Source organism: Sarcophilus harrisii, chromosome 4, assembly GCF_902635505.1.
Source record: "Sarcophilus harrisii chromosome 4, mSarHar1.11, whole genome shotgun sequence".
NCBI classification, from domain to species: domain Eukaryota; kingdom Metazoa; phylum Chordata; class Mammalia; order Dasyuromorphia; family Dasyuridae; genus Sarcophilus; species Sarcophilus harrisii.
Genome location: NC_045429.1, coordinates 299396463 through 299421693, shown reverse-complemented (window position 1 = coordinate 299421693; position 25231 = coordinate 299396463). Strand labels below are relative to the sequence as shown.

At 33.5% G+C, this 25231-nt stretch overlaps 1 protein-coding gene across 2 annotated transcripts in view; it reads right to left on the bottom strand.

The window, feature by feature from the left end:
* Positions 1-3321: 3321 nt before the first annotated feature.
* The window catches only part of DHRS7C (dehydrogenase/reductase 7C), a 31286-nt gene continuing 9376 nt past the window's right edge, over positions 3322-25231 (bottom strand). For both annotated transcript variants that reach the window (XM_003770494.4, XM_031965547.1), the window contains exons 3-7: positions 16970-17082; positions 13746-13956; positions 11042-11134; positions 5269-5424; positions 3322-3604 (exon numbers count right to left, since the gene is read on the bottom strand). In XM_003770494.4, coding sequence (XP_003770542.2) covers positions 3396-3604; positions 5269-5424; positions 11042-11134; positions 13746-13956; positions 16970-17082 — 782 coding nt within the window. In that variant the 3' untranslated portion in view covers positions 3322-3395. The remainder of the gene's footprint in view (positions 3605-5268; positions 5425-11041; positions 11135-13745; positions 13957-16969; positions 17083-25231) is intronic.

The following is a 25231-nucleotide window of genomic DNA, read 5'->3' as shown; positions in this document are numbered from 1 at the left end:
AGTTCCAGTGATTGAAGAAAAGTCTACTAAAGGAGAAATATGATTAGATTGTTTCAGCTTCTTCTCTGAAGGGTGGCTGATAGTGATATATGGAGCCATATGCCATGATAAAACCTCTCCTCCAAAAAATATTTCCCTTGCATATGTCAAAATTATACAATGAAAGATAAAATAAAATCCATAATTGTAAAAGGCCTGCAGATTCATGCCCATACTGGCTTATCATCTCCCTAATAATTGTAAAGATATATTGGGTAAAAATCAGGATAATTTTGATGGAGAATGCTTACAATAGAAACAAGGCATTTTAAGTATACTAGTTACCTCTCAACAATGAATCTAATTTTTTAAATTTTTAAGTCTTGTGGTTTGTGCTTAATTCTCTTCATTCCTGTATAGGGGACAGAGACTTTTCAGTGTGCAAAAAAAGTTCTACTAATAAGAACTGAGCTTATTGGCTATTATTATATTCCTCTGGGAAGTTATTATATTCCTCTGACTTCTTAAATTCTTATTCATCTTCAGTGTTTTTTTTTTTTTTTCCTTTGGGGAGGGGGATGTGGAGGGTAAGGAGTTTCCTCTTTTTTCTTCATTTCCTTCTTTTCCCCTAGCTTTAGCTTGGGTCATCCTCTCTTCCACTATCCCCCTCTTACTTCTTCTTCTTCTTCTTCTTTTTTTAATCATTCTTGATTTTTTTTTCTCTTTGAAATCCTTTTCAAGCTTGTATCTTCCTACCATTTTTATGATTTCTGCTCTTTCTCCTTATCTCTATCCCTCTTTTTGAATCCTTCTTATTCATTCCCTTTTTTTTCCTTCTTCACTCCTTATTCCTGGGTCATTGACTTATTCTTGAGTCTTACTCTTCTCCCCATTCTTAATTTTTTTTTAAGAATAGAATTTTATTATTTTCCAATTACATATAAAGGTTTTGAATATTAATTTTTAAAAATATTTTTGAGTTCCAGTCTTTTCTTTTTCCTTTCCTTCCCTCCCTTCTTTCTGAAAGACAGAAAACAATCTGATATAGATTATACATGTGTGATCATGTTAAACATATTTCTACACCAGTCATGTTGTGAAAGAAGAAATCGAACAAAAGGGAAAAACCACAAAGAAAAGAAAAACAAAAAAAAGTGAAAATGGTATGCTTCAGTCTGAATTCAGAATCCATAGTTCTTTCTGTGAATGTGTGTGGCACTGAGGTTTCAGAGAATTAGCAGCTGAATGGTAGATGTGTTGTTACAAAGAGAAGAAATAATTCAAGTGTAAGAGAGGAAGTGAATAAAAGTGGGCAGTGCTATGGAAATACCTAATCTTTGGACTCTTTTTGTCCTAGGTCTACAAAGCTTTTAATATACTCTTCATGAAGTGCAGAGCCTTGTTTATTTATTTGTAGAGATTCCAACACTTCTGGTCCTGCTCCAGGGGCATGGTTCCATTACAGTTTTAGGAGCTTTTTTAGATTCTGTATCATTGGGTCCAGAACCATTTCCCACAAAGCAAGCATTATCAAGGATAGCAGAGAACAAATAACCTCTGCACTAGAACAGAGCTCACTAAATCCATATTAGTATATATATTATTAATATATTTATTAGTATAATTTTTCTTGTCTTTCTCTTCTTAGACTCCAGATTTCACCTATCTATCTAGATTTATATCAGCCAAATGCAGAAGGATCTCTATGCCTGTGTCCTCCCAGCCAAATTTATCTATGATATAGCATGCTTCTGTGATTAGAGCTGCATAGAAAGAACAACAGATTTGGAATCAGAGGACCTGGATCCAAATCAAACTTGTGTTATTTACTAGCTTTGTGACCTCAGACAAATCATTTTTTTTTTTATCCCAGAAGGTGAATTTCTTTATAAAATAAAAATAAAAATAAAATAACTGGACTAAATTATTTCTAGCATTCCTTCTAGCACTAAATCCCTTCCCTCCCTCCTCTCTCCCATGGCATAACTGATAGTTTTGGGTTTTTTAAATAATTTCTGAGGCCAACAAAATTCATCTTCTGGTAGTGATTCTGATTTGTCAGTTCCTCCTGGAATTTTTGTTTTGAGAAAATGCCCAGGCTAGATATCTACTTAGTCCTTCACTCCTTTCCAAAGTTCTGCTCTTGTCTCTGAACTTTTCCATGTACCAAGCCTGTTTTCCCTGGAAGATCTCTTTCCACCATGGCCCTTCTGGTTCTTGATTTCTCCCTTGTGGCTCCACATAGGTACTTCTTCCCCACTCCCTTTACTAATTCTCAATTCACTCTTAGGTATAGTCTCTTCCTATGAGAATGTAAACTCCTTGAATGACTTAATGAATTCTGATCAATATAATGGAACCAATGATAATTCTAGAATGCTTGTGATGAAACAAGCCACCCACTTCCAAATAGAAATGATGGACTCAACATAGCAGAATAATGCTTATGGGTTGCTGTTTTTTAGAGGTGGGGGGGATGGGAGAACATGGCCAATGTAGGAATTTCTTTTGCTCTATTATGTATGGTTGTAATAGGTTTTGTTTTCTCACTGGTGGTAGAGTAAAGGATGGAGGTAAGAGGGAGAGAATTTGGATCTGACAAAAATAAAAAAAAAAAAATTAAAGTTCCTTGTGGGAAAAGATAGTTTTTCTTTTTGCTTGTATTGTGTACAGCACCTAGAATATAGTAGTTGTTTAATAAATGGGTATTGATTTGACTTGCTGATTGGTCACTTTGGCCAGTTATATAGCTCTTTCCATTTAGTCAGTTTGGTCCTTGGATGACAGAAACACAGGTCATTATTAGAGCTTTCCAGCTTGGAAAGACCTGCCAAAGCTTTGTGTCATAGTGTTCCAGAACTCAGAACTTCTGCCATCTCTAGGATGAATTACCAGATAGAAACCTTAAGGAGGCTTTCTGAATTGAAGCAAAATAAATTACATTTTCTTTTGAGAACTTAATTAAAAATCTTAAGCTAATTGGAGACACCATGGAATATTGGCAAATTAGTCAGAAATCATTACCTTAGGCTATTGAATTTAATAACTTATTTGGCCTGTTTTTAAAAAGTTTTTCTTAGTGTGAATACACCCCCCCCACACACACATATTTATTTTGTTGTTGTTGTTGCTTGATTTGGGATAATTTACTTATTTCCCTGTGAAGTGGGTATCCCAAAGCACTGTGTTTGATAACCTATGGAATTAAACCAAGTAGAACCAAAGTCTCTTTGCTGGTGCTGAATCTATCACTACCTGTAGTAGCCAGGGCCTCCTACTAGGCTTTGGTTAAGAAACATTGAAGTTACCTTTGTGCTTAGGGAAACTTCTGTGCTGAGACACAACTGACCACTCAATCCTTCAAGGAAAACAGTTTATTTTCATCATGGCAAAGGACTCATTTGGTCATCATCCTGTTACCTGTCCTCTGGGACATTTAATTTCTCTTTGACCCCACAGGCCACCACAGCAAAAAAGAACTCTGGAAAAAAAGTACGAATGTAGATGGCAGCCTTCGGGATGGGGTTGGCTATGAAAACCTCCTGCTTCTTCCGCCTTATTATCCTCATTACTTCTTCAGCTATTTCCACAGGATGAACTCCATAGGTGAACTTTCTAAAAAAGACTGGAAGACCAAAGAGAGAGAAGAAATAATTAAAAATAAGAAAATGCAAATTAAATCATCTCTAACCTTTCATCTCACACTCAGCAAATTGACACAAATGACAAAAAATGGAAACAGTCAGTGATGAAGAGGTTATGGGAAGGCAGATATACTGGATAGAACTTGATTTAGTTCAGCTTTTTCTGGAAAATAATTTGAGAATATATAAAAACTGACTAAAATGTCTGTATCTTTTGATCCAGAGATAGGCAAATGCCCCAAGGAAGTCAAAAACAGAAAGAAGAGTTTCATATATGTTAAAAAAAAAAAAAAAAAGAGAGAGATGATTATGGATTTTTAAGTAGGAATAGTTGACAAAATACCAAAAGAATAAGACTTTATCCAACTCCATAATACTCTCCAGAAACCTCGGGTATTAGAGAACCTAGTGTCAGAATGTTAGAAAAGTAGGAAAGGACTTTAAAAATAATATAGCACAAGTCACTCATTTCAAAAATGAACTGAAAAACCAGAGTGTAAGTGATTTGCTCAAGTTTTCACAATAATTGAGTCACAAGAACAGGACTAGGATCTGGAATCTCTGGTTCTCAATGGTAGAAACTATTAGTTAGAAGCCAGCATTTGAAATCATGTCTTCTGACTCCAATAGTGATTTCTAGGCCTCACCCATTTTTCACATTAAAAAAAAAATTCACATTACCAGCTAATATTTCTTAGTCTTACTTGTTCTAGCTTGGGAGGCTATCAAAGAGAAAGGAGAGTTTACAGAATTGTATTTTAACTTCTCTTCAAATTAATGGTGTATATCTTAGTGTCATGCTTGGTGAATTGAAAAAACAACAACAACAATAACAACAACACTCTAGACCCTGTCTTTTCTGTGTCTCCAGATTTCAGAGAATTCACAAGTCAGTGATTTACATCCCAGAATTCAGAGCACCCAGAGTCTGGGACTGAATGCCATTTTTGCCACGCAATAACTTCATAAACTTGGGAGAGTTTTCTCACTTATAAAAAGATGATCAGATTCCTTTTGGCTCTAAGTCCCATGATATGATCCATGGCTTTGCAGCACTTCAATCTTTCTAAGAACTTCATAAACCTAGGCTAGACAGAACTTTTCTCAGATTCAACTTTCTTATTATTTTTTCTGTAATGGATCCCTTTAACAGTTCATTTGCTTTTTATGGATTCCTTCTCAGTAAATGTTTTTAAATGCCTAAAGTAAAATACATAGGGTTATAAAAGGAATGAATTATATTAAAGTAAAAGTATAGTTTTAAAAAATCACAGAACCCCTGTTTTAGATTTGATCTGTCCATTGCTCACTCTCTCTACATTCTCCAAGTTCTTGACCTATATTAAAATTAGGAACATCCCAAGATCTTCCAATTCAGACTCACATATTCTGGGCATGATCCCTTCCCAATGGAAATGTTCTTTGGATCTTGACACTTGACACTGTGATATAGCAGTTGTTACAGAAAAAAATAGAGAATGGTGGAGAAGTTGCAATCCTAAATAGTGGATTTAGTAGACAAGAGTTAATTCCAAAAAGTCATGATTTATACAGTGCCTGGAGCACTGATAAGAGGTTTTTTTCAGAATCTGTCCCTACTGTCCTTTTACTCTGACCCATTCCCTGTGTAACTCAGAAATCTCACATTTCCAGATGGAAGCTTCCCAGTTCCCTGTCTCTGTATATGTGTGGTAGGATCTGATGAAAGTTGGATTCACAGTGCTAACAACCACTTCGAATTCTTCTACTTCTGCTCGGAGACAATCAAAAAACCCCTGAATAGCATGTTTTGAGGCAGCATCTAGAAGACAGAGATAAAACATATGAAAAATCCTGTCTCCCTCCTTACATCCCCCCTCCCCCCACCATGATACAGGAGAGTCTTTAAGGGCAGGTACCTGGAGAAGAGAGCATTTTATTTTTAGGGCTAGGTCTTGAGGATATGGGATAGAGGAGATGTCTAATATTCCCTAAAAAAAAGTTTTGTTCCCTTGAGACATATCTATGCACATCTATTCTTCTTTTAACAAAAGGATTGACATCATGTCATAAAGGATTAGTAGTTCATTGGTTCTTCAATTTTGGGGTGTTTCCTCATTTTTATTCTTTTTAAAAATATAATTTATAATTTGTTTATTTCAAACATCTTTTTCTTTTAAAATTTTGAGTTCCAAATTTTCTTCCTAACCACATTTTCTACCCCTCCTACTATTAGTACAAAAATTCACTAAAGAAAAGAACTCTTTAAAAAACAGAATTGTCCAAATGAAAAAAGAGGTACAAAAGTTCATAGAAGGAATTAGGTGGTGTTGCTAGGTGGTGCAGTGGATAGAGCATCAGCCCTGAAGTCAGGAGGACTTGAGTTCAAATTTGTCCTCAGACACCTAATACTTTCTAGGTGTGTGACCCTGGGCAAGTCACTTAACCCCAATTGCTTCAGCAAAAGAAAAAACATTATGATATTATTATTGCTACTCCTACCTTTTTTTAAACTTTAGTTGAATCATATTAGATTCTGTTCCAGCTATTTATTTAATTTTAATTCTTGGCAGAGAAAACAGAATAAAATAAAAAATTAAGCATCTCTGTAGGTATTCATCAAGTGAAGAATGACTAAGCAATAAGTGGTAGTGAATGGAATGGAATATTATTGTGCTATTGTAAGAAAAGATGAATATAAAAAAAGTGGAGAAGCCTGGGAATACTTAAATTGGTTCAAAATGAAGTAACTCAGGCTAAGACAACAATATGTATAATGACCACAACAGTATAAATGTAAAGAATATTGTGGCTTCTTCCTAGAACAATTAAATGCCAACTCAAATGACCAACTCTAATGGCTTCCAGAAATGAGAAGAGCAAATAAACCTTCTCACAACTATGAGGAAGTGAAGAATTCATGACCAAATGAAAGACCTAGGAGGTCACAGAAGATAAAATGAACTATATTGATCATATAATGTTAAAAAAAAAAGGCTTTGTGTAAACAAAACCAACAAAGTTAAAATTAAAAGGAAAATATTTGTTTCCTCATATCTAATATGAGGATCTCATATCTAAGATATATGAAGAATTGATTCAAATTTATAAGAACAAGACCTATTCTTCAATAGCCAAATGGGAAAAAGTCATAAAGTCAATTTTCAAAGAAAGAAATAAAAAAAATTGCAAAATAACCAACCAGTAACTAGATAAATGAAATTATTTTCTTTTTTTCCCATTTAACAAACTTTTTTTCTTCATCTCTTTATTTAAAAAAAAGGAAAATAAAATCTTTGTAAAAAATAAGGCAGGCAAAATATTTACTAATTCCAAAATTATGTGCCTCATTCTGGTTATTTAACTCCTTATTTTATCTGTGGGCATGTTTGTTAGAAAGTTAGAGTTACTTTCATTTGCATTTCTTCAAGTATTAATGATTTAGGGCATTTTAAAATGTTACAAATAGCTTGGATTTCTTCCCTTTACAAATGCCTGTTATATTTTTGACCATTTGTTAATTAAGGAATGCTCTTATTCTTAGAAATTTAAATCAGTTTCTTGTAGATCTTGGAAATAAGATCTGTATCAGAGAAACTGGGTACAAAGATTTTTTTTATACCTGTTTACTGTTTCCCTTCCAATATCAGCTACATTGGAGAAATGAAAATTGAAGAAACTCTAAGGTTCTACTTAATGCTCACCATATTGTCAAAGATGACAAAAAAGGAAAATAACAATATTGGAGGGACTTGAGGGAAACAAGAACTGTTTGGTGGTGCTATGAATTATCAATTTGGGAAATCATTTAGAAATGTCCCTAAAATCACTAAATTGTGAATACTCTTTGAGTAAGCCATATAAATCAACAAACATTTATTAAGCACCTACTATATATTAGGCCCTGTGATAAGTACTAGGGATTTAAAAAAGAGGATAAAGACACACCCTGACCTTAAAAAACTTATATTCTAATGAGAGAGACAATAGGTAAACAAATACACACAAACTCAGCTATACATACATATATATACATACACACATATGTATATGATGTATAATGAGGTTGAGAATGACTTGGAGCTACTGAAAGGGTTTTAATTGAAACTTAAAGGAATCTAGGGAGGTCTACTGACCTTTTTGATGGAACAAAGGAGGCAGAATGTTTCTGGCATGAGATATAGCCAGACAACATGTCCAGAGCCAAGACATGGTGTGCCATGTCTTGTGGAAGAGCCAAGAGACCCGTGTCACTGGATTGAAGAGCATTTGGGGAGTGAAGTGTCCCATACACAAAGAATTCAATGGCAGAAGAAAAGGACCCATCTATACAAAAATAATTATGTCAGCTTTTCATTCTGCCTCCCCCCACCCCCAATTCCTCCATGGTAACAAAGAACTGGAAACTAAAGGGATATCTATTAATTGGGGAATGACTAAATAAATTATAATCTGTGAATTAATGAAATATCATTGCAGTCTATGAATTGGTGAAACAGGAAGCAAGAAGAATGGCACAAACTTATGCAAGGTTAAATGATTAGAACCAGAAGAATAATTTCTATAATTACAATAAATTGTATATAATATATATGTACAATAACATTGTAAAGACAAACAACTTTGAAAGCCTTAATAACTCTGCTCTATGCAATGACCAACCATGGTTCTGGAGAACTGATGAGGAAACATGCTGACTACCTATTGATAGAAGGATGTATTTAAGATGCAGAATGATGCATGTCTTGTTGACATGATCAATGTGGCCATTTGTTTTGGATATTTGTTTTGAGAATTCTGTTTTTTTTTCCTTTGTTTTCTCCAATTAAGAATGGGCATAAGGGAAAAGAGGTCTAGTATAGAATAGATTTGTACACACAAACCTCAAACACACAATATGGAGGAAAGAGAAGGAAAAGGAATTTAAAATGTCATTGAGGCACTTTTTAAAACATAAAAGGGAATGGAAGGACGTCTAGATATAGAATCATAACCGAGCAAGAAAGCTTTGAAAGTTAAACTTTTACATAATTATATGCTAATTAAATAATAATTAAATAAAAGTAAACTATATATAATGTATGTATATGTGTATAAATATAAGATTTTTCATTTCATGAGCAATTTTTTTCTGTTGTTCTATTCTGTAGATAGAAATGTTTTTTCTTTCTTTCTTTTTTTTTTTTTTTTTTTGGTATTTGTTAAGTTCAGAATAAAACAGTACCTCCCTTTTTATTGAGATGAAAGACTTCATATAATATACTTAGTTGATGGGTTGATTACTTCTTTTAAAAAATAACTCCCTTAGCAGTAATGAACTGAACCAGCTACACCCAGCAAAAGAATTCTGGGAGATGACTAAGAGCCATTACATAGAATTCCCAATCTCTATATTTTTGCCCACCTGCATTTTTGATTTCCTTCACAGGCTAACTGTACAATATTTCGGAGTCCGATTCTTTTTGTGCAGTAAAATAATGGTTTGGGCATATATACTTATTTTGTATTTAATTTATACTCTAATATATTTAACATGTATTGGTCATCCTGCCATCTAGGGGAGGGGATGAGGGAAAGGAGGGAAAAAATTGGAACAAAAGGTTTGGCAATTGTCAATGCTGTAAAATTACCCATGCATATAACTTCTAAATAAAAAGCTATTAAAAAAAATAACTCCCTTTTATATAAGACGGCTCTCCTAGGGAGGGGAAAGGAAGATATACCTTTGGAAAATAGTGATCTAAAACAAAAGATGTCAATAAAAATTTAAAAATAAAATATGGGTAGGAATTCAGCAGGTAATAAAGTGGAAGATATGGCATTTTAGACATAGAAGACAAATGAGGGAAAAATATATATAGGCAGGAAAGTATGGTCTTTGGGGGTAGGAGATATAGATAAGTCCTCTTTGAAAGGCATGCAGAATATCATGAAGTCAAAATAAAATTGTCAAGGTTAGGTGATTGTACGCTATAAAAAGACATTCAAACTTTGCTCATTGGACAATAAGGAGCTACATAAAGTTTCTGAGAAGAGAGCCATGTCTAAGTATGTACCAAAAAAAAAAAAAAAAAGATTATTCCATTTTCTTTGTGAAGGATGGATTAAAGATAGGAAAGATTAGAAGTAGGAAAGCATGTTATAAGTCTACTTTATAAGGACGAGTAATGGAGGCTTGTACAAGAGTTGCTTCAGCAAAAATAGAGAGGAAATTGAGGTCAAAGACATTTTCATTATTTCTCACCCACTGGATCATAAACTCCTTAAGAAGCAAGGATTGTTTCATCAGTCTTTGAAAACTATACAACATAGAATCTTTTCCATAAGTTCCCAACAAATATTTGTGAAATGAAAGCATGAATAACAAAAACAGTAATCTCCAAAGTAGAATGCATACAACTCTTTATGCATAATACTGTCTTCTGGAATCTAAAATATCAGAATATGAAATATCAGAGCAGGGCAGGGCAGCACAGCTGTCCCTTGCAGCTCCTTCCCATCTTTGCTATTTTCTTTCTTCCTGTATGTATTTAATGTGAGCTCAGGGGGATGGTTGGCCAAAAATGTTTCTCTCCAGACAGTCATGCAAGGAGGCAGGCAGTTATTCCCTATCTATACTGGACTTTTACCAGTGAGATTGAGGTTCAAATAGCCAAGAACAATACTATCATATCTGCAACCCTGCTCCCAAGATACTTTTGTCCCTTAAGCCCACTGAACAGCTTAGAAGCAAATAAAGGTCATCCATGACTAGGAAAGCAAGCCTATCCAAGCACCTTGACATTTGCCCTGCTTCCGCACTTCTCTTTAATCGAGCTGGGTAGACCCGTGGCCCTGTCACTTGATCTTCTGAGACCATATGCTATCCCTATTCCACTCCTGGACCTGGAAATAAGGAAAATGGAAATTTGCTAGACTAATTTAATCATGTTTTTTTTTTTTTTTTTTTTGCATAATTAGTGAGTGAGATTGAAAAGTATAATGATTTAGTAAACAAAATCAATGATATGCTATCTTTATGAAATCTTTTTCAACTGTTACAGATGTAAAAACTAAGTGTCAAAGTAAAATGAATTTAAAACAAGACCTTTGAACCATTGTATCATGAAGTACTAAGATTTTTAAATATAATGAGGCATATTCACTCAATCACAATGTTTTAACTAAAATACGATTTAGTCTTTATAATCCTAAAAAATCCTTTATTTTTATGTTCTTAATAAATGACATTTTAAGTTATTTAAAAATTCATTTCATTTCCATTTTACCCTTTTAATATTTTATAAAGTACATAACATGTAAGTTGAGTAATACATGTATATTACGGGTACAAAATAAAAATATTTATGTTTTCAAAATGTTTGGAGACCAGATATTCTAGGTCTGTAAATCTCAGTTTGTAGTCACACATAGTTTGACATTTTGGTGTAACAACTTACATGCAGTTCGAAGTGGAATTCCAAATTTCCCTTGAATGTTACTGACCAATACTATTTGGCCTGTCCTTCGGGAGATCATATTGGGAAGTAAGGCTGCAAAATACAGAAACATCAGTTGCATTGAAGTAAATGTCTTTGTTATAATTACCAAATGTTACCTATAAGTTTCTTTCCTGGATAAGAATAAGATATGAGTAGCATAAGAATTAAGACTAAGATAGAAGGAAGCTAGAAGGTGCAATTGGTAGAGCTCTGGAATCACCATGAGGAAGATTGTTCAAATTCAGCCTCAGACTTATTAGCTGTATGACCCTGGGAAAGTCAATTAGTCTCTCTGAGCCTCCATCCCATCATCTGTAGAATAAGATTGTTGTCAAGATAAAATGAAATAACATTTGTAAAGTGCTTAACACGATGGCAAGTTTTTGTTGTTCAGCTCTTTCAGTTATGTTGACTCCTTATAACCTCCTTTGAGGTTTTCATGGCAGATACTGGAGTGGTTTGCCATTTACTACTCTAGCTTATTTCAGAGATGAGAAAACTGAGGCAAATGGGGTTAAATGTCTTCCCCAGGGTCACACAGCTAATAAATGTTTGAGGCCAGATTTGAACTGAAGAAGATGCGTTTTCCTGATTGCAGGCTTAGCACTTTATCCACCGTACCACCCTGATTCCCACTTGGTACACAGTAGGCAATTAGAAAAAGCTTTATCTAAAGAAAAAAAAAAGGCCAATCCTAGATGTTTCCGGTTATAGCAAGATTATGTGATGGTCAACTACGATTGACTTAGCTCTTCTCAACAATGTGATACAAGATAAATTTGGGAGACTTGGGATGGAAAATGCTATTTGCTTTCAGAGAGAGAACTAGGGATACTCAATGTGCATCAAAGCATAGTATTTTCACATTTTTATTTGTTTGCTTACTTTTCTCATGTTTTTCCCCTATTGGTCTGATTTTTCTTGCACAAGATGACAAATATGGGAAAATGTTTACAAAATGCACATGTATAATTTATATCAGATGGTTTGCTCTCTTGGGGAGAGGGAGGTAAGAAAGAGAGGAAGAAAAATTCCCCATAGTTCTCTTTCCGGCTCACTCTATCACAAGTCTCTTGAAATTAGTCTGAATCACTTCATTGTTGAAAAAAGCCATGTCCATTAGAGTTGATCATGGCATAATCTTGTTGCTATGTTTAATGTTCTCCTGGTTGTATTCATTTTACTTATCATTAGAAATTATCTCCAAGCCTTTTTGAAATTATCCTGCTGATCATTTCTTATAGAATAATGATATTCCATACCATAATTTATTCAGTCATTCCCCAACTTATGGGCATCTACTCAGTTTCTAGTTCTTTGCCACTACAAAAAGGACTACTACAAACATTTTTGCAGATGTGGATCCTTTTCAATTTTATGATCTCTTTAGGATACAGACCCAGTAGAAACACTGATGGATCAAAAGGCATTCACAATTTGATAGCCCTTTGGGCATAGTTTCAAAAGAACATTTTTTCCTATGACTAGCAATAGTTTTAATTTCTTCATCTGAAAATTGCTCATATCCTTTGATCATTTATCAGTTGGAGAATGGCTTGTATTCTTATAAATTTGAGTCAATTCTCTAAATATTTTAGAAAAGAGGCTTTTATCAGAACCTTTGCATGAAAAATTTCCCCCCCAATTTTTCTACTTCCCTTCTAATCTTGTCTATATTGTACAAAACCTTTTAAATTTAATATAATCAAAATTATCCATTTTGCATTTCATAAGTTCTTAGACTATAAATTCCTTCACTCTCCACAGATATGAGAGTTAGATTATTCCTTGTTCTCTTAATATGCTTATAATATCACCCTTTATGTCTAAATCATGAACCCATTTCAACCTTATATCTTGGTATAGGGTGTTAGGTGTTGGTCAGTGTCTAGTTTCTACTATACTATTTTCCATTTTTCCCAAGAATTTTTGTCAAATAATGAGTTCTTATCCCAGAAGTTGGAGTCTGGCTTTATCAAGTAATAGATTATTATAGTTGTTAACTTTTGTGTCTTGTGAATCTAACCTATTCCACTGCTCAAGTACTCTATTTCTTAGCCAGTACCAAATGGTTTTGATGACCAAACTGTGAGAACACCTTTGCATTTTTTCAAGACAATTCTTTGAAAGTGGTCATTCAACCTGTTATGAATCTATCTAACATGATTTTAACATCTAATCTATTTCTGGGTCAGGAAGACATGGATTGAAATTCTATCTCTTATGTTATTAAGCAGTGTCATTATGGGTAATTTACAATCTCTCTGAACCTTCATAAACTCTCTAAGGCATATCTACCATCTTATAGATGGGATGTGATCTGCTTTGGCTATTAGAGTTCCCAATCAACAATATTACGGATCTCTGATGTGAACATCCATGCTGATTACTCAAAATGATGATTTGTATTATGTTACTTGTGCTCAAAAGTAAATTCCAACAAGCTAATGGTAAAGCTATGAGTAGATTTTAGAGCTCCTGAATTCCTTTCTATCATATTGGATGTGCACATCTGGTATTGTAGGATATCATGAAAGTCTCTCATTACCCTGTAAACTGGGATGGTCTCCAAAAGAAGGAGGAAATGAATAGTCACAAAGCTGCCCATAATAAAGAGCTATTTCCTGAGAATCAAAGACTGAGAAGGTCTTTGTCACAATACCTTTGGTTAATGTGATGGGTCCAAAGTAGTTGATATCCATGATCTTTTTGTCCAGTTCCAGGGAGATATTCTGTGCAGGGCCTTTCACTTTCATGCTTGCATTGTTAATAAGAATGTCTACACAACCATAGCAATCTAAGATTTCTTTGGCAACATCCTGGACACAGCTGATGTCTGAGAGATCCAAGAGGACCAACTTTGGTGTAAATGTCTGATGAACAAACCAGAAGAATAGGATCAGCATGGGTATGGTTTCCCAGGAGAGAATGTCTGGACTTTAAGGAGACAGCTGGTTAGACAGATACTTCACCATAAGTCATACATATAGCTCATCTCTCTATAATGCTTAATAGTTTATTAAGCCTTCCAACAAGCTTTTTTGTTGTTTTTCTTATTGTGATATTCAGAACTGTAATTTCATCAATGTAATGAACTCCTATGAAGAAATGCAGTTTTCTCCATCAATGCAGTAATTTATAGTCTTTTAATTTACTTTTCAAAGTACATGTAAAAACAATTTTAAAAATTTGGTTTTTTACATTTTGAGCTTCAAATACCCTTCCTCCCTTTCTCCTTTTTTGTGAAAGCCAACAATTTGATATGGATTATACATGTGTAGTCTTGCATAACATAATTCAATATTAGTCGTGTATAATTTGCAATCTTAAAGAGTTTCCTGGAGGCAATCAGAAATTAAAAAACTTTCCCACACTCCGGCTGATTCCATCCAGGGCGATAACTCGGTCTTCACACATAATAACTTAATCTCTGCATTTATTAATTATGTAATCAAAAGCATATCACTAAAGAGATCTCAGATCCTCAGTTTCTTCATCTGTGAAATGGGGTAATCCTAGTTGTAGAACCTACTTTACAGGAGTGTTTTGAAGTTCAAAATGTATATAAAAGATTTCACATTAAAGTGCTATAAATATGTTAAAAAAAAAAACAAACTTTCCCACAGTTAACATATTTAGTAAGTGTGCTCATGAAGACTTGAACTCAAACTTCCTGATTCTACATCCAGTGTTCTACCACAGAATTTCAGAGTTGAAAATGATTAGAGTGATATACTAGTCCAATCTGTGTGTGAGGAACTAATCTTTGTAATATTCTGATAATGGTCATTCAGCCTCTGATTCCTGTGATGGAGAGCTCACTCCTTCCCAAGGTAATTCATTATATTTTTGTATAATGGTTAGAAATTTTTTTCTTTATATTGGGCTAAGATCTGCATCCTTATAACTTCCATCTAGTTCTGTCCTTTGAGTGACTAGTGATAATAAATATGTGTCTGGTAGTAACCTGGAGATTAAAGAGCAATATTCTTTTTTAAAAATGGTTTTATTGAATGCTTATAACTTGAAAATTCCCATCTCTTCCAAATCAAACATGATCTTTTAACAAAGAAAAACAGGCAAAAATATCTGATTTATTGACCCTACCTAACAGTTTGACCCAGTTGACCCCTTACTTTCTACCCACAGGAAAGAGGAAGGTTTCATTGTCTCTTTTCTTGAACCGTTATTAATTTTAAAAAAATCTAATTCATAAATTTTTTTTTCATTTCCCAGTGTCTTTTTTTTTTATAGTAACTTTTTATTGACAGAGTCCATGCCTGGGTAATTTTTTTTTTTTACAACATTATCCCTTGCACTCACTTCTGTTCCGATTTTTCCCTCCCACCCTCCACCCCCTCCCCTAGATGGCAAGCAGTCCTATATATGTTGAATATGTCCTAGTATATCCTAGATACAATGTATGTGTGCAGATCCAAACAGTTTTCTTGTTGCACAGGGAGAATTGGATTCAGAAGGTAGAAGTAACCCGGGAAGAAAAACAAAAATGCAAACAGTTTACATTCATTTCCCAGTGTGTAATTCATAAAATTAAGAAAATATTATTAAATAATTTTTTTAAATAATGAAAGTCAAGAGGTGACATAAATCAACATGGAGATAACAGAGTCAGAAATGATTATTAAGAGGGAGAAGATTAAGAAAGTTTTTTTTTTGTTTTTAGAAGTCAGGGAAGCAGATATCATGTGAATGCAAGGTGGTATTAGAATCATACACTATCAGAACAAGAAGTCATTCATCTAGTTCAGCCACTGATTTTTTTTTTCAGGAGGCAAACAAAACTCAAAGAAGAAAATTAATTTGTCCAAAATAACATGGTAGATTCGTGGAAAAGCCAGAAATAAACCTAAATTTCATGATTTCCTATATGGAACTTTCTCATTAGAGCCAACTAGTACTCAGTGAGAACCAGTTAAATTTTCACTGTAAACTTTATGCGTTGGAAATTGGCAAATAAATTATTTTGGTTATTGTTAGACTTTATATTTGGATGTCTTCTTTGAGATTTTCCATGAGAGATAATTTGCCAGTCATATATAAACTAATTGATCTCATCACAATGTCTTATTTTTTGATTCTTGTAACGATCAACTAACTTGGTTACCCATCTTCTTCAGTATACTTGACTCTCAATGAATTTTTGATATTTAAACAGGTGAAAATCAAACCTACCCTCAAAGTTTTAAGATTTATCATTCTGAAGCATAACAATTTTTAAAAAGTTACACTACAGGCTTTGATGTGATTGAAAGTTAAGTCTAAAAAACTCAGGATACAGCCCTCAAAATAGGAATAGAGAGGGATGAGAGCTATTATTTTATTAACTTAGGAACTTTTAGGTGAGGAAGTTACTTCCAAGAAACAAATTGTCCCCTTTTCTGTAATTTGCAATCATAGAGTTGTAAAATACTTAGTATTTTACATATTACTTGCTATATATTAGCTGTATAACTCTATGTAAGTTGCTTCATCTTCCTGGCCCCTCTGCCTCATCTTTCCTAGCACTTAGAACAGTACTTTGGCACAAAATGAGCATAGAAAAATGGTTGTTGAATGAATGAATTAATTCTTACCTAACCTTTAACTACTGAATAGGTATTTCCCCAGACAAACTGAGACCTGAAAAAAAAACTTTAGCTTAAAAAGACTAAAATCTCTCACTACATCCTGGCCCACCACCAGTTGTCCTGACCCTGTCTTGCCACTAGACTTGGATGATTCTGGAGAAGAGTAAGGCTGATGACTTTTCACATCTTTACCTCACTTAACCCAATTCATTTGCAAGTTAAAATATCATCCTCCTAATGTCATTAATCCTTTTTGAGAATGAAGGATAAACAATGAATAAATATATAAAAGCCTTACCTTGCTTGGATCTGCCACACTAAGAAGTGCATCATACAAGATTTCTAATTTTTCCCAGTTCTTTCCACATAATACCAACCTTGCACCACCAGCATGGAACAGTCTAGAGCATTCTATTAAAAAGCATTGAAAAGGACAAAGTAAGTATATTGTTATGGTTCCTTTCCTCTCAGTTGTCTAGATCAAAGAATAATAATATCATAAGCTTTTAGTATTATATCACACTGAATGCAATATTACTTTCCTTCAATAAGGAATAAGGCTGGGATAAACAGAGAAAGAGCAAAATGAAGAAGAATAATAAATTCAGGAAAGGGTTAGTCATAAACAACACAAAAAAAGACCTTCTTTGATGGGTGGTGTTTAAAAGGAAGGAATAAAAGTAAAGATAAAATGGTAAGAATATGAATCTGAATTGGTTATATTAATAACCAATTATTGAATGGGGACTAATTCAATAATTGGTTATTAATATAAAACAGAAATAATAATCCTCTCAGAGAGATCAAGAAGGCAATTGAGATTACTGGTAACTTTGGAGAGTGCTATTTCAGTTGAATGAGGAGGCCAGAAGCCAGGCAGTTTAGAGTTAAGAAGAATATGAGTGAAAGAAAATAAAGGCACTGATTATAGACAGTTATCTTGAGGAAGTTATTCACGAGAGAAGAGAAATGTAGGATGATAATAGGGATGGATGGATCAAATGAGGATTTTTGAGGATGAGAGAGACACAGATATGTCTGTAGGCATTAGGTAAGCATCTAGTAGATAGGGAGAGAGTAAGAGAATAGAAATGATAGAGGGGAGATAAGATGGAATGGATCATTTGTACTTAGAGGGGTAGATGAGTTGGCATTCAACCATCATTACAGCTAGGGTTGTACCTAGACTAAGTTATGAATTATGTGATGTTTTCTAGATAATAAACTCCATAATACAATGTCCATATCTTATCTAAACTTTGAACCTCTCCTAGCACCTTACATAGTACTTTGCATGTTCTAAATAGTATTTTTTTTAGTATTTTATAATATATTATTAGTTTATTATTTATTAATAGTAATATATTCATTGAGGCATTCCAGAAAAAAAAGACTGTATAACTAAATACAACTAAGTCCAACTCTCCTTTATTCTGTTAAAATAACCACAAAAGTTTCAAGTACCAAAAAAGCATAAAAACAAGAAGATGGAAAACACCCATTACTTGGAAGGGTCACTAGAAACTGAAAAGGCTTACAATGAATAGATATTATGTGGTGACAAAATATCCAAATACAGAATCTTGTTCTCAGTACTTTAACATTTGGTAATATGGATCAACCTTTCTTTATGTACCTTTTATCTTCCTGTTGTTTTTTGGAGCACAGCACTAGTTTCTTTTATTTTTCCATCTGTCTCTTTTCCCTTTTGTCACCCCAATTTTAACATTCTCATATATTTAGTGATGAAAATGCTGGAGTCATGAAGACCTGAGTTTAAATTCTACCTCAGACACTGGGTGACCCTGGCAAGTCTTTTTTTTAAGCTTTCAACTTCAGTTTCCTCATCTGTTAAAAGGGAATTATAATAACAGCTACCTTTCATTGTTGATGGGAGAATAAAAGGAGATTACAAATATATTAAACTTTACAAGCATTAAAGTGTTTATATAAATGCTATATTATTCTTCAAATGAATTAAGGAAGCCTTATAATATTAATACATGTAAATGTCACTTTGTGATTTGAAAAGCACTTTTCTTGTATAGTTTTGTGAGATGAGTAACATAAATATTATTGTTCCTAATTTGAAGACAAAGTTGTAATGGGGCTAAAAAAAAAAGTATAATAAGGGCTACTACTCCTGATGAAAGATACTGAGACATCTATCTAGATTTTTCCTTTTCTTTTAAAAAATTTATTTTTATTTTCAATTCCAAATTCTCTCTTTCCCTTCATTCTTCCCTGTAATATTCTGGTTGATTTTCTGGAGATCTTTGGATCAGCGTCGTTTCAGCTGAGTCACACCAAGAGAATGGCCAGAGATAAAGTCCAAATTCTTTATTATCTCCTTCACAGTCTTGTCTCCTTGCCTGGGGCTTGGCTAGCTTTCTGAAGGCCTTTCAGACAGGTCTTGGTCTCAGTGGGGGAAGCAGGACGGGCCAGCCACCATGAGGCTGATGAAGATGGAATGTCTCTGGCTAAGTTCGCCCCAGCTTATATACTCCATTATAATTACATCATTGTAGGTGTGAATCTTGCAGAACTATATTAAGTACTAAGTACATGTACTGAACTAGAGAACTATTAATCACCATGCTAAACTAGATAACCATTGTCTTATCAATTCCACTGAGTTAACAGTGGAATTGCCTAAGTATGTTTCTCCAGAATTCTGGCCCATTATACTTCCCCTTCCACTCAAAGGGAAGGCAAGAAATATGATACACATTATACATAGGAAATTGTGCAAAATGTATTTTTACATTCATCATATTCTGAAAAAAATGCAAGAAAAATAAAGAAAGGGAAAAATATGCTTCAACCTGCATGTTGAGTCCATTAATTCTCTGTCTGGAGGTGTTATCACATTTTATATCATGAGTCTTTTGAAGCTGTGATGGGTCATTGTATTAAGTTACCAAGTTAATTCTCTTTCCAATACTTGTGTTACTGTATAAATTGTTTTCCTTATTCTGCTCATTTTCCTTTGCATCAGTTCAATCAAACCTTCCTAGGTTTTTCTGAAAATATGCCCAACATTAGTTTTTATAGCACAATAGTATTCCACTACATTTTTATACCATAACTTGTTCAGCCATTTCCCAATTTATAGGGAAATTCCTCAGTTTCCCATTATTTGCTCCCACAAAATAGATACTATAAGTATTTCATACATATAGGTCCTTTTTTTCCTCTTTGATATACCTGAGGAAAAGTCCTAAAGTTAATATTGCTGGGTCAAAAGGTATGCATATTTTTATAGTTTTACAGTTTCTAATTGTTCTCCAGAATAGTTAGATTTGTTCATAGCTCTACCAATAGTTCTTTGTCTAACTTTCTTGATCAGTCTCAGTTACATTTCCCTGATCTTAATCCTACTGGTATTGGTAGATTACATCATAGATACCAAATTCGAATTGAAATGGGGGTCACTAATTGATACATAAAGATTCCTGTAGTAGTATGTTGACTTAGTTTTAAAATGTAATATTATCTGTGTTCTATTGTATTTTTATTTTGCTAAATTAAATTTTGCTACAAATTTAAAAAAATGTAGCATCACAGTATGATCTTATTTGGGCCACACTCATTTGACATCTCTAGGTTATGACAATTCAATACTTAAACACAAATAATTTGGGAACTGTAATCTTCAAATGATCTTTACTTCTATATGTTTGGAGAGGGTCTGCCTCTCTAATAATTATGTATAGTATTTTTGATAACAAACCTGCTACTTCTTCTAGTTCTCTAGCCATTTGTTTACTTCCACAGATGCATCAACCAGTCAGATTCCCAGGAACAGGATACCCTGTTAAGTGATCCTTTAAGTAATACTTATGTTCCTCTGACACACTTTCATCTATACCTACTCCTCCCTACCCTCTAATCACTTGTTAAAACTCACTGATATGAATTAATATAAACATCTTCTTTGTGAAAGCTCCAATATAGTTGTAACTGAATTATGCTTGTGATGGGGTTACCTTTGCCCCCAAATCTGCTTTAGAATGATAATGTTATCATGTGGGGGGACTTACTTCCACCAAAGCATTGATTATTTCATAGTATTTTTTCGTGGTATTTCTTTGGTACATAGTACATATTTCATGGTAGTCTCCTAATTTTTCTATCACAAAAGGCAGCTACTATACATCTGTTCTCATAGCAAGAAGCTGCATCAACCAAAGACATTCATGTATCAACAAAACTCATTTTTCTGGCAGTTTTTCCTCTTTGCAGATCAATTTGATAAAACATGATTGTGATGAAATACTATTGTGCTATTAGAAATGATGGGCTTGATGATCTTGGAAAAGCATATATAGATTTGCATAAAGAACAAAAGGGGTTTTTAGTAACCCCCCAAAAATATAATGGCTATATTGTTTTCAGAATAACCTTGAGCAAATATGCCATTTTTACTATAAATATCCAAATTAACTACAAAGGACATGTGAAAAAAGATGCTATCTGCATCTAGAGAAAGAACTGATAAATGGAAGTATTTTTCTTATATATATATATATATATATATATATATATACACATAGTTATGTCTAATAGTAGCTATTTCTTGAGTAAGGGGGAGGGAAGAAAGAAGAGAAAAAAATAAATTTGCATGATAACTTCATTATATATTTAGAAGGAATAACAAGTTGTACATAATAGATTTTCAGTTTCATGTACAATCATTTTTTAAAATAAGACTATGTTATAGAAATGCTTGTCTTATTCTACAAATTAAAAAAAAAATTAATCAAGGCCCTGGGGAGATGAAAACAAAACCCAAAATTCCTTACCTCTGAGGGCTGAGGTGATACAACATATATATATATATATATATATATATATATATATATATATATATATATATATATATATAAAATCAAGAAATTGAAAAAACAACTACTTTTTTTATGCCTATAGATCAGGAAAGATTTACTTAGGAGTTTTCACCTAAGCTGTGCTGTGGAGAAAATCTGCCTAAAGGCCTCAAGGTTGTGGCCAGTTGAATTATCCACTGGCAACCACTAATAGCCTTTCCTATTTTTAGATGCCCCAGTTAACACTATCTCAGATTCTATTAGGAGTTTGCCAGTGTATTTCACCTGGTCTCTATATTACCGTGGGATTTCTTTTGCTATGGTGCTAGTAGAAGAAAAAACATTACTGGATTTACAATTTTTGAATCCTATATATGCAATTTACTTAAGTAATATTAAGCAAGCTACAATACAGAGAGTGCTAGATTGGAATCAGAAAGAATTGAGTTCAAATCTAGTCCCATACACTTTTTTTTTTCAAAAAGCTTGTTTATTCATAAAGTGAAATATAGAAAAACAATTTAAAGTCACCCTCTACCCAATAAAAGTGCAAATGTCTGGACCTTAAAAAAGAAAGAAAACGGCACATTTTAACACTTTGAAATAGGCAGAAATTTTAAGCAATTTTTTTTATGGCAATAACAGCAAAACAATATTCCATTAATTCTTTGGTCTTTTTTTTTTCTTCAAAGACATGTTACAATGACTTTTCTCTGCCAAAGGACAAGAAATATTAAACAGACTTCCTTTGAAAAATTACTTAGTTTTGAAAAATAAAATAGGTAAATAAAATAGGTGAAATGTTTTAAGATGACTGAACACATTAGCTTCAGGAGGACAACAACTATGTCATATATTTTTCCTTCTCCCAAGGTGTCCCGAATCTATTAGGCACTTAGTAGTGTTGCTAATCAAAATATGTCAAGTTTGCTTAAGATCACATATTGTCTTCTGATATTTATAAAGGGAAAGAAATATGTATAAGAAATATGACTTGGTTGCACATCTATATAATTTGCTATATCTATAATCTTATTCTTCTCCAGTCCCTCCTAGGATCATTATAACCTACCCTTATGAGTATTTTATATCTTTCAAAAATATGGGTATAAAAATATGTACATATGAAATTACAAAATAGTAGTGTCTAAGTCATAGATATGCTTTTAAAAATAATAATTATGATGATAATACTGAGGTTTTTTTTTTCTTTTTCAATGTACACTATAAACCAGCATTAGCTATGCTAATCCTCATAAACCTCTCATGAGGTAGGGGTACAATTATGTTCAGTTTACAGATGGGGAGGCCCAAAGTCACAAAGGCACTTGCTCTTGAGATAAGGGAGAAAACCAGAACTTTGAGGTCATATCTTACTAAGAGACAAATTTCAATCCAATTTTGCAAAGTGGCACTTGGAGGTAGACTACCTTTTTCAGGCTGCTAGGGATGCCAATGGATAAAGTCCTGCTTCAGTAGATGCTAATCTAGTAGCCTGAAACAATTAATATACCCAGGTGAGTGGGAAGTTCAAGACTGAAATTAAGCCGTGCTAAAGTGAGACAAGGGTTCAAATTATTCCCTTGGTGGAATCTGGTTTACTCCCAAGGTGGTACTTAAGATACCTCCAAAAAATATGTGCAATCTGGATGGTCAAATCCAATATGGTAGAAGGGTCTAAGACCCAGGGAAGGAAGTGCTATGAATTTACTCACACTTCCTCCGCTAAAGAATCCAATTGGCATCCTAACAACTCAACTCTCCATAATCACATTAGGCAAATTGTATGTAAAAAGTCCTACCTGTAGTTTTATTATTCTGTTGATTTAGCTTTACAATAAAGCTTAGATAAGATAATATCTAATACTTGGAATATTGCACCCTCAATATATAGATAACAAAATTACAATCTCTAACCAAAAATACCAAGTCATATATATTTGAGTAGACCATTTAACATAATACAAAGTTAAAATGAATTCCTCCTAACCCATTCTCTATTACCCTTTCTTCTCCTATCATCACAAGTTTTCACTCTTCAGATTGCTTACTTTGCCATTTTTGATTCACTTTCCTAGTCCTTCCAACATTCTTTGTTTCCCTTTCTCATTTTTCTTTTCTCAGGCTTGAGTTTTCAAAAACCTAATTCTATCCTCAGAAGAATCCAGTACAGGTCCCATAGGGGTCAGTGGAAATTACCTTTGGGTGCCTCAAGCTGCAGTGATTCATATCTTCCCCCAATTTTCTCCTGGCATCAACAACTCATATAATTACTGTGGTACCAGCAGAAAAATAAAACAAACTCATTAGAAATTTCTATTTCTTTTCTCCAGTACCAAAAAAAGTGTAAATTACACACACACACACACACACACACACACATACATATTATATATATGAGAGAGAACTACCCACTGGAGTGATCCATCATATAGCTCAGCTCATTTAAGGTAATGGTGCTATAATAAAGTAAAAAATAAATTTAAGTGCCCTAGACAACCACCATCCCTTGTTATATGTCATATTATTTCAAGTGTACATAGCACATGTTTTGTAGTCCCACACACTTAACTAGATATGTGACCCCAGGTGAATCACTTCACCTTTCTTTGCCTCAGTTTCATCTGTAAAATGGGGATGATAATAACACTTAGCTTCCAGGATTGTGAAAACGAAATGAGATATTTGTGAAGAGTGAAGCACTATATAAATACTAGTTATGATTACTTTCGGAGATTAACACTTTTTAATCTCAATTTCCTCATCTGTAAAATAAAAACTCTAAAACTCCAACTTTAAAATTGCATCATTTTATGATCCAGGTCCATTTATGAACCTGACTCTCAGGCTTTCGCTGATTCATGTATATTCCAAGCTAATTTGGCTCTGGGATACTTTTGACCTTGAACTATTGAAAGCAACCATAAATATCAATTGTAGGAGTGAGAGTGATCTGAGGAAATGGAATACCAATCTTATAATAGGAGACAGGGAAATTTTATATCAAACAGAAAATAAGTCCTATTTTATAAAAAAAAAATTATCGAATTTGTCACATGAACTTGATAGGGATCCCATATAATGCTGGGTGTGCAGTAAGAGTAGCAGCATATCAGCTTGGGAAGTACCAATAAGCCTGCAGAATAACAAGGAATCATTTTATTAATTAACAAGAGGTGTATAATATATAATTTTTGAACAAGGTGTCAGCATATTTAAATTACCAATCCAGTGTTGTCTCCAAAGGTTTTCTGATCAATGTATATGTCTTTTTTTTTTTTTTTTTTTTTTTTTTGCTGAGGCAACTGGGGTTAAGTGCCTTGCCCAGGGTCACACAGCTAGGAAGTATGTGCGTGTCTTTTACTATTTCTGACTTCATCTTTTCAAATGAATGGGCAAGAAAGAAACCTTCCATGGGATTCTGAATTGTAGCCTGAGTTTAATATAAAAATATTAATTGGGATTATTAAAATAGGAAAATTTATATTGCTAGAATCTCCATTCTCTATCTGAGAAATTTCTTCATTCATTTTCAGTCTTCTTTATATATTTTACACAAAGAATCTAGACATAGAAGACATTTTATTTAACACAACAATGAAGACATAAGGGGAAAAAGCTCCATTTTTATTACATGGGATCACCACTCAATTTTTTCCAAAAGTCTTCTTCTGAATCTATCTCTAGGTTGTGGGGAAAAAAATAAGGATATTGATGTTAAGATCTAGGTC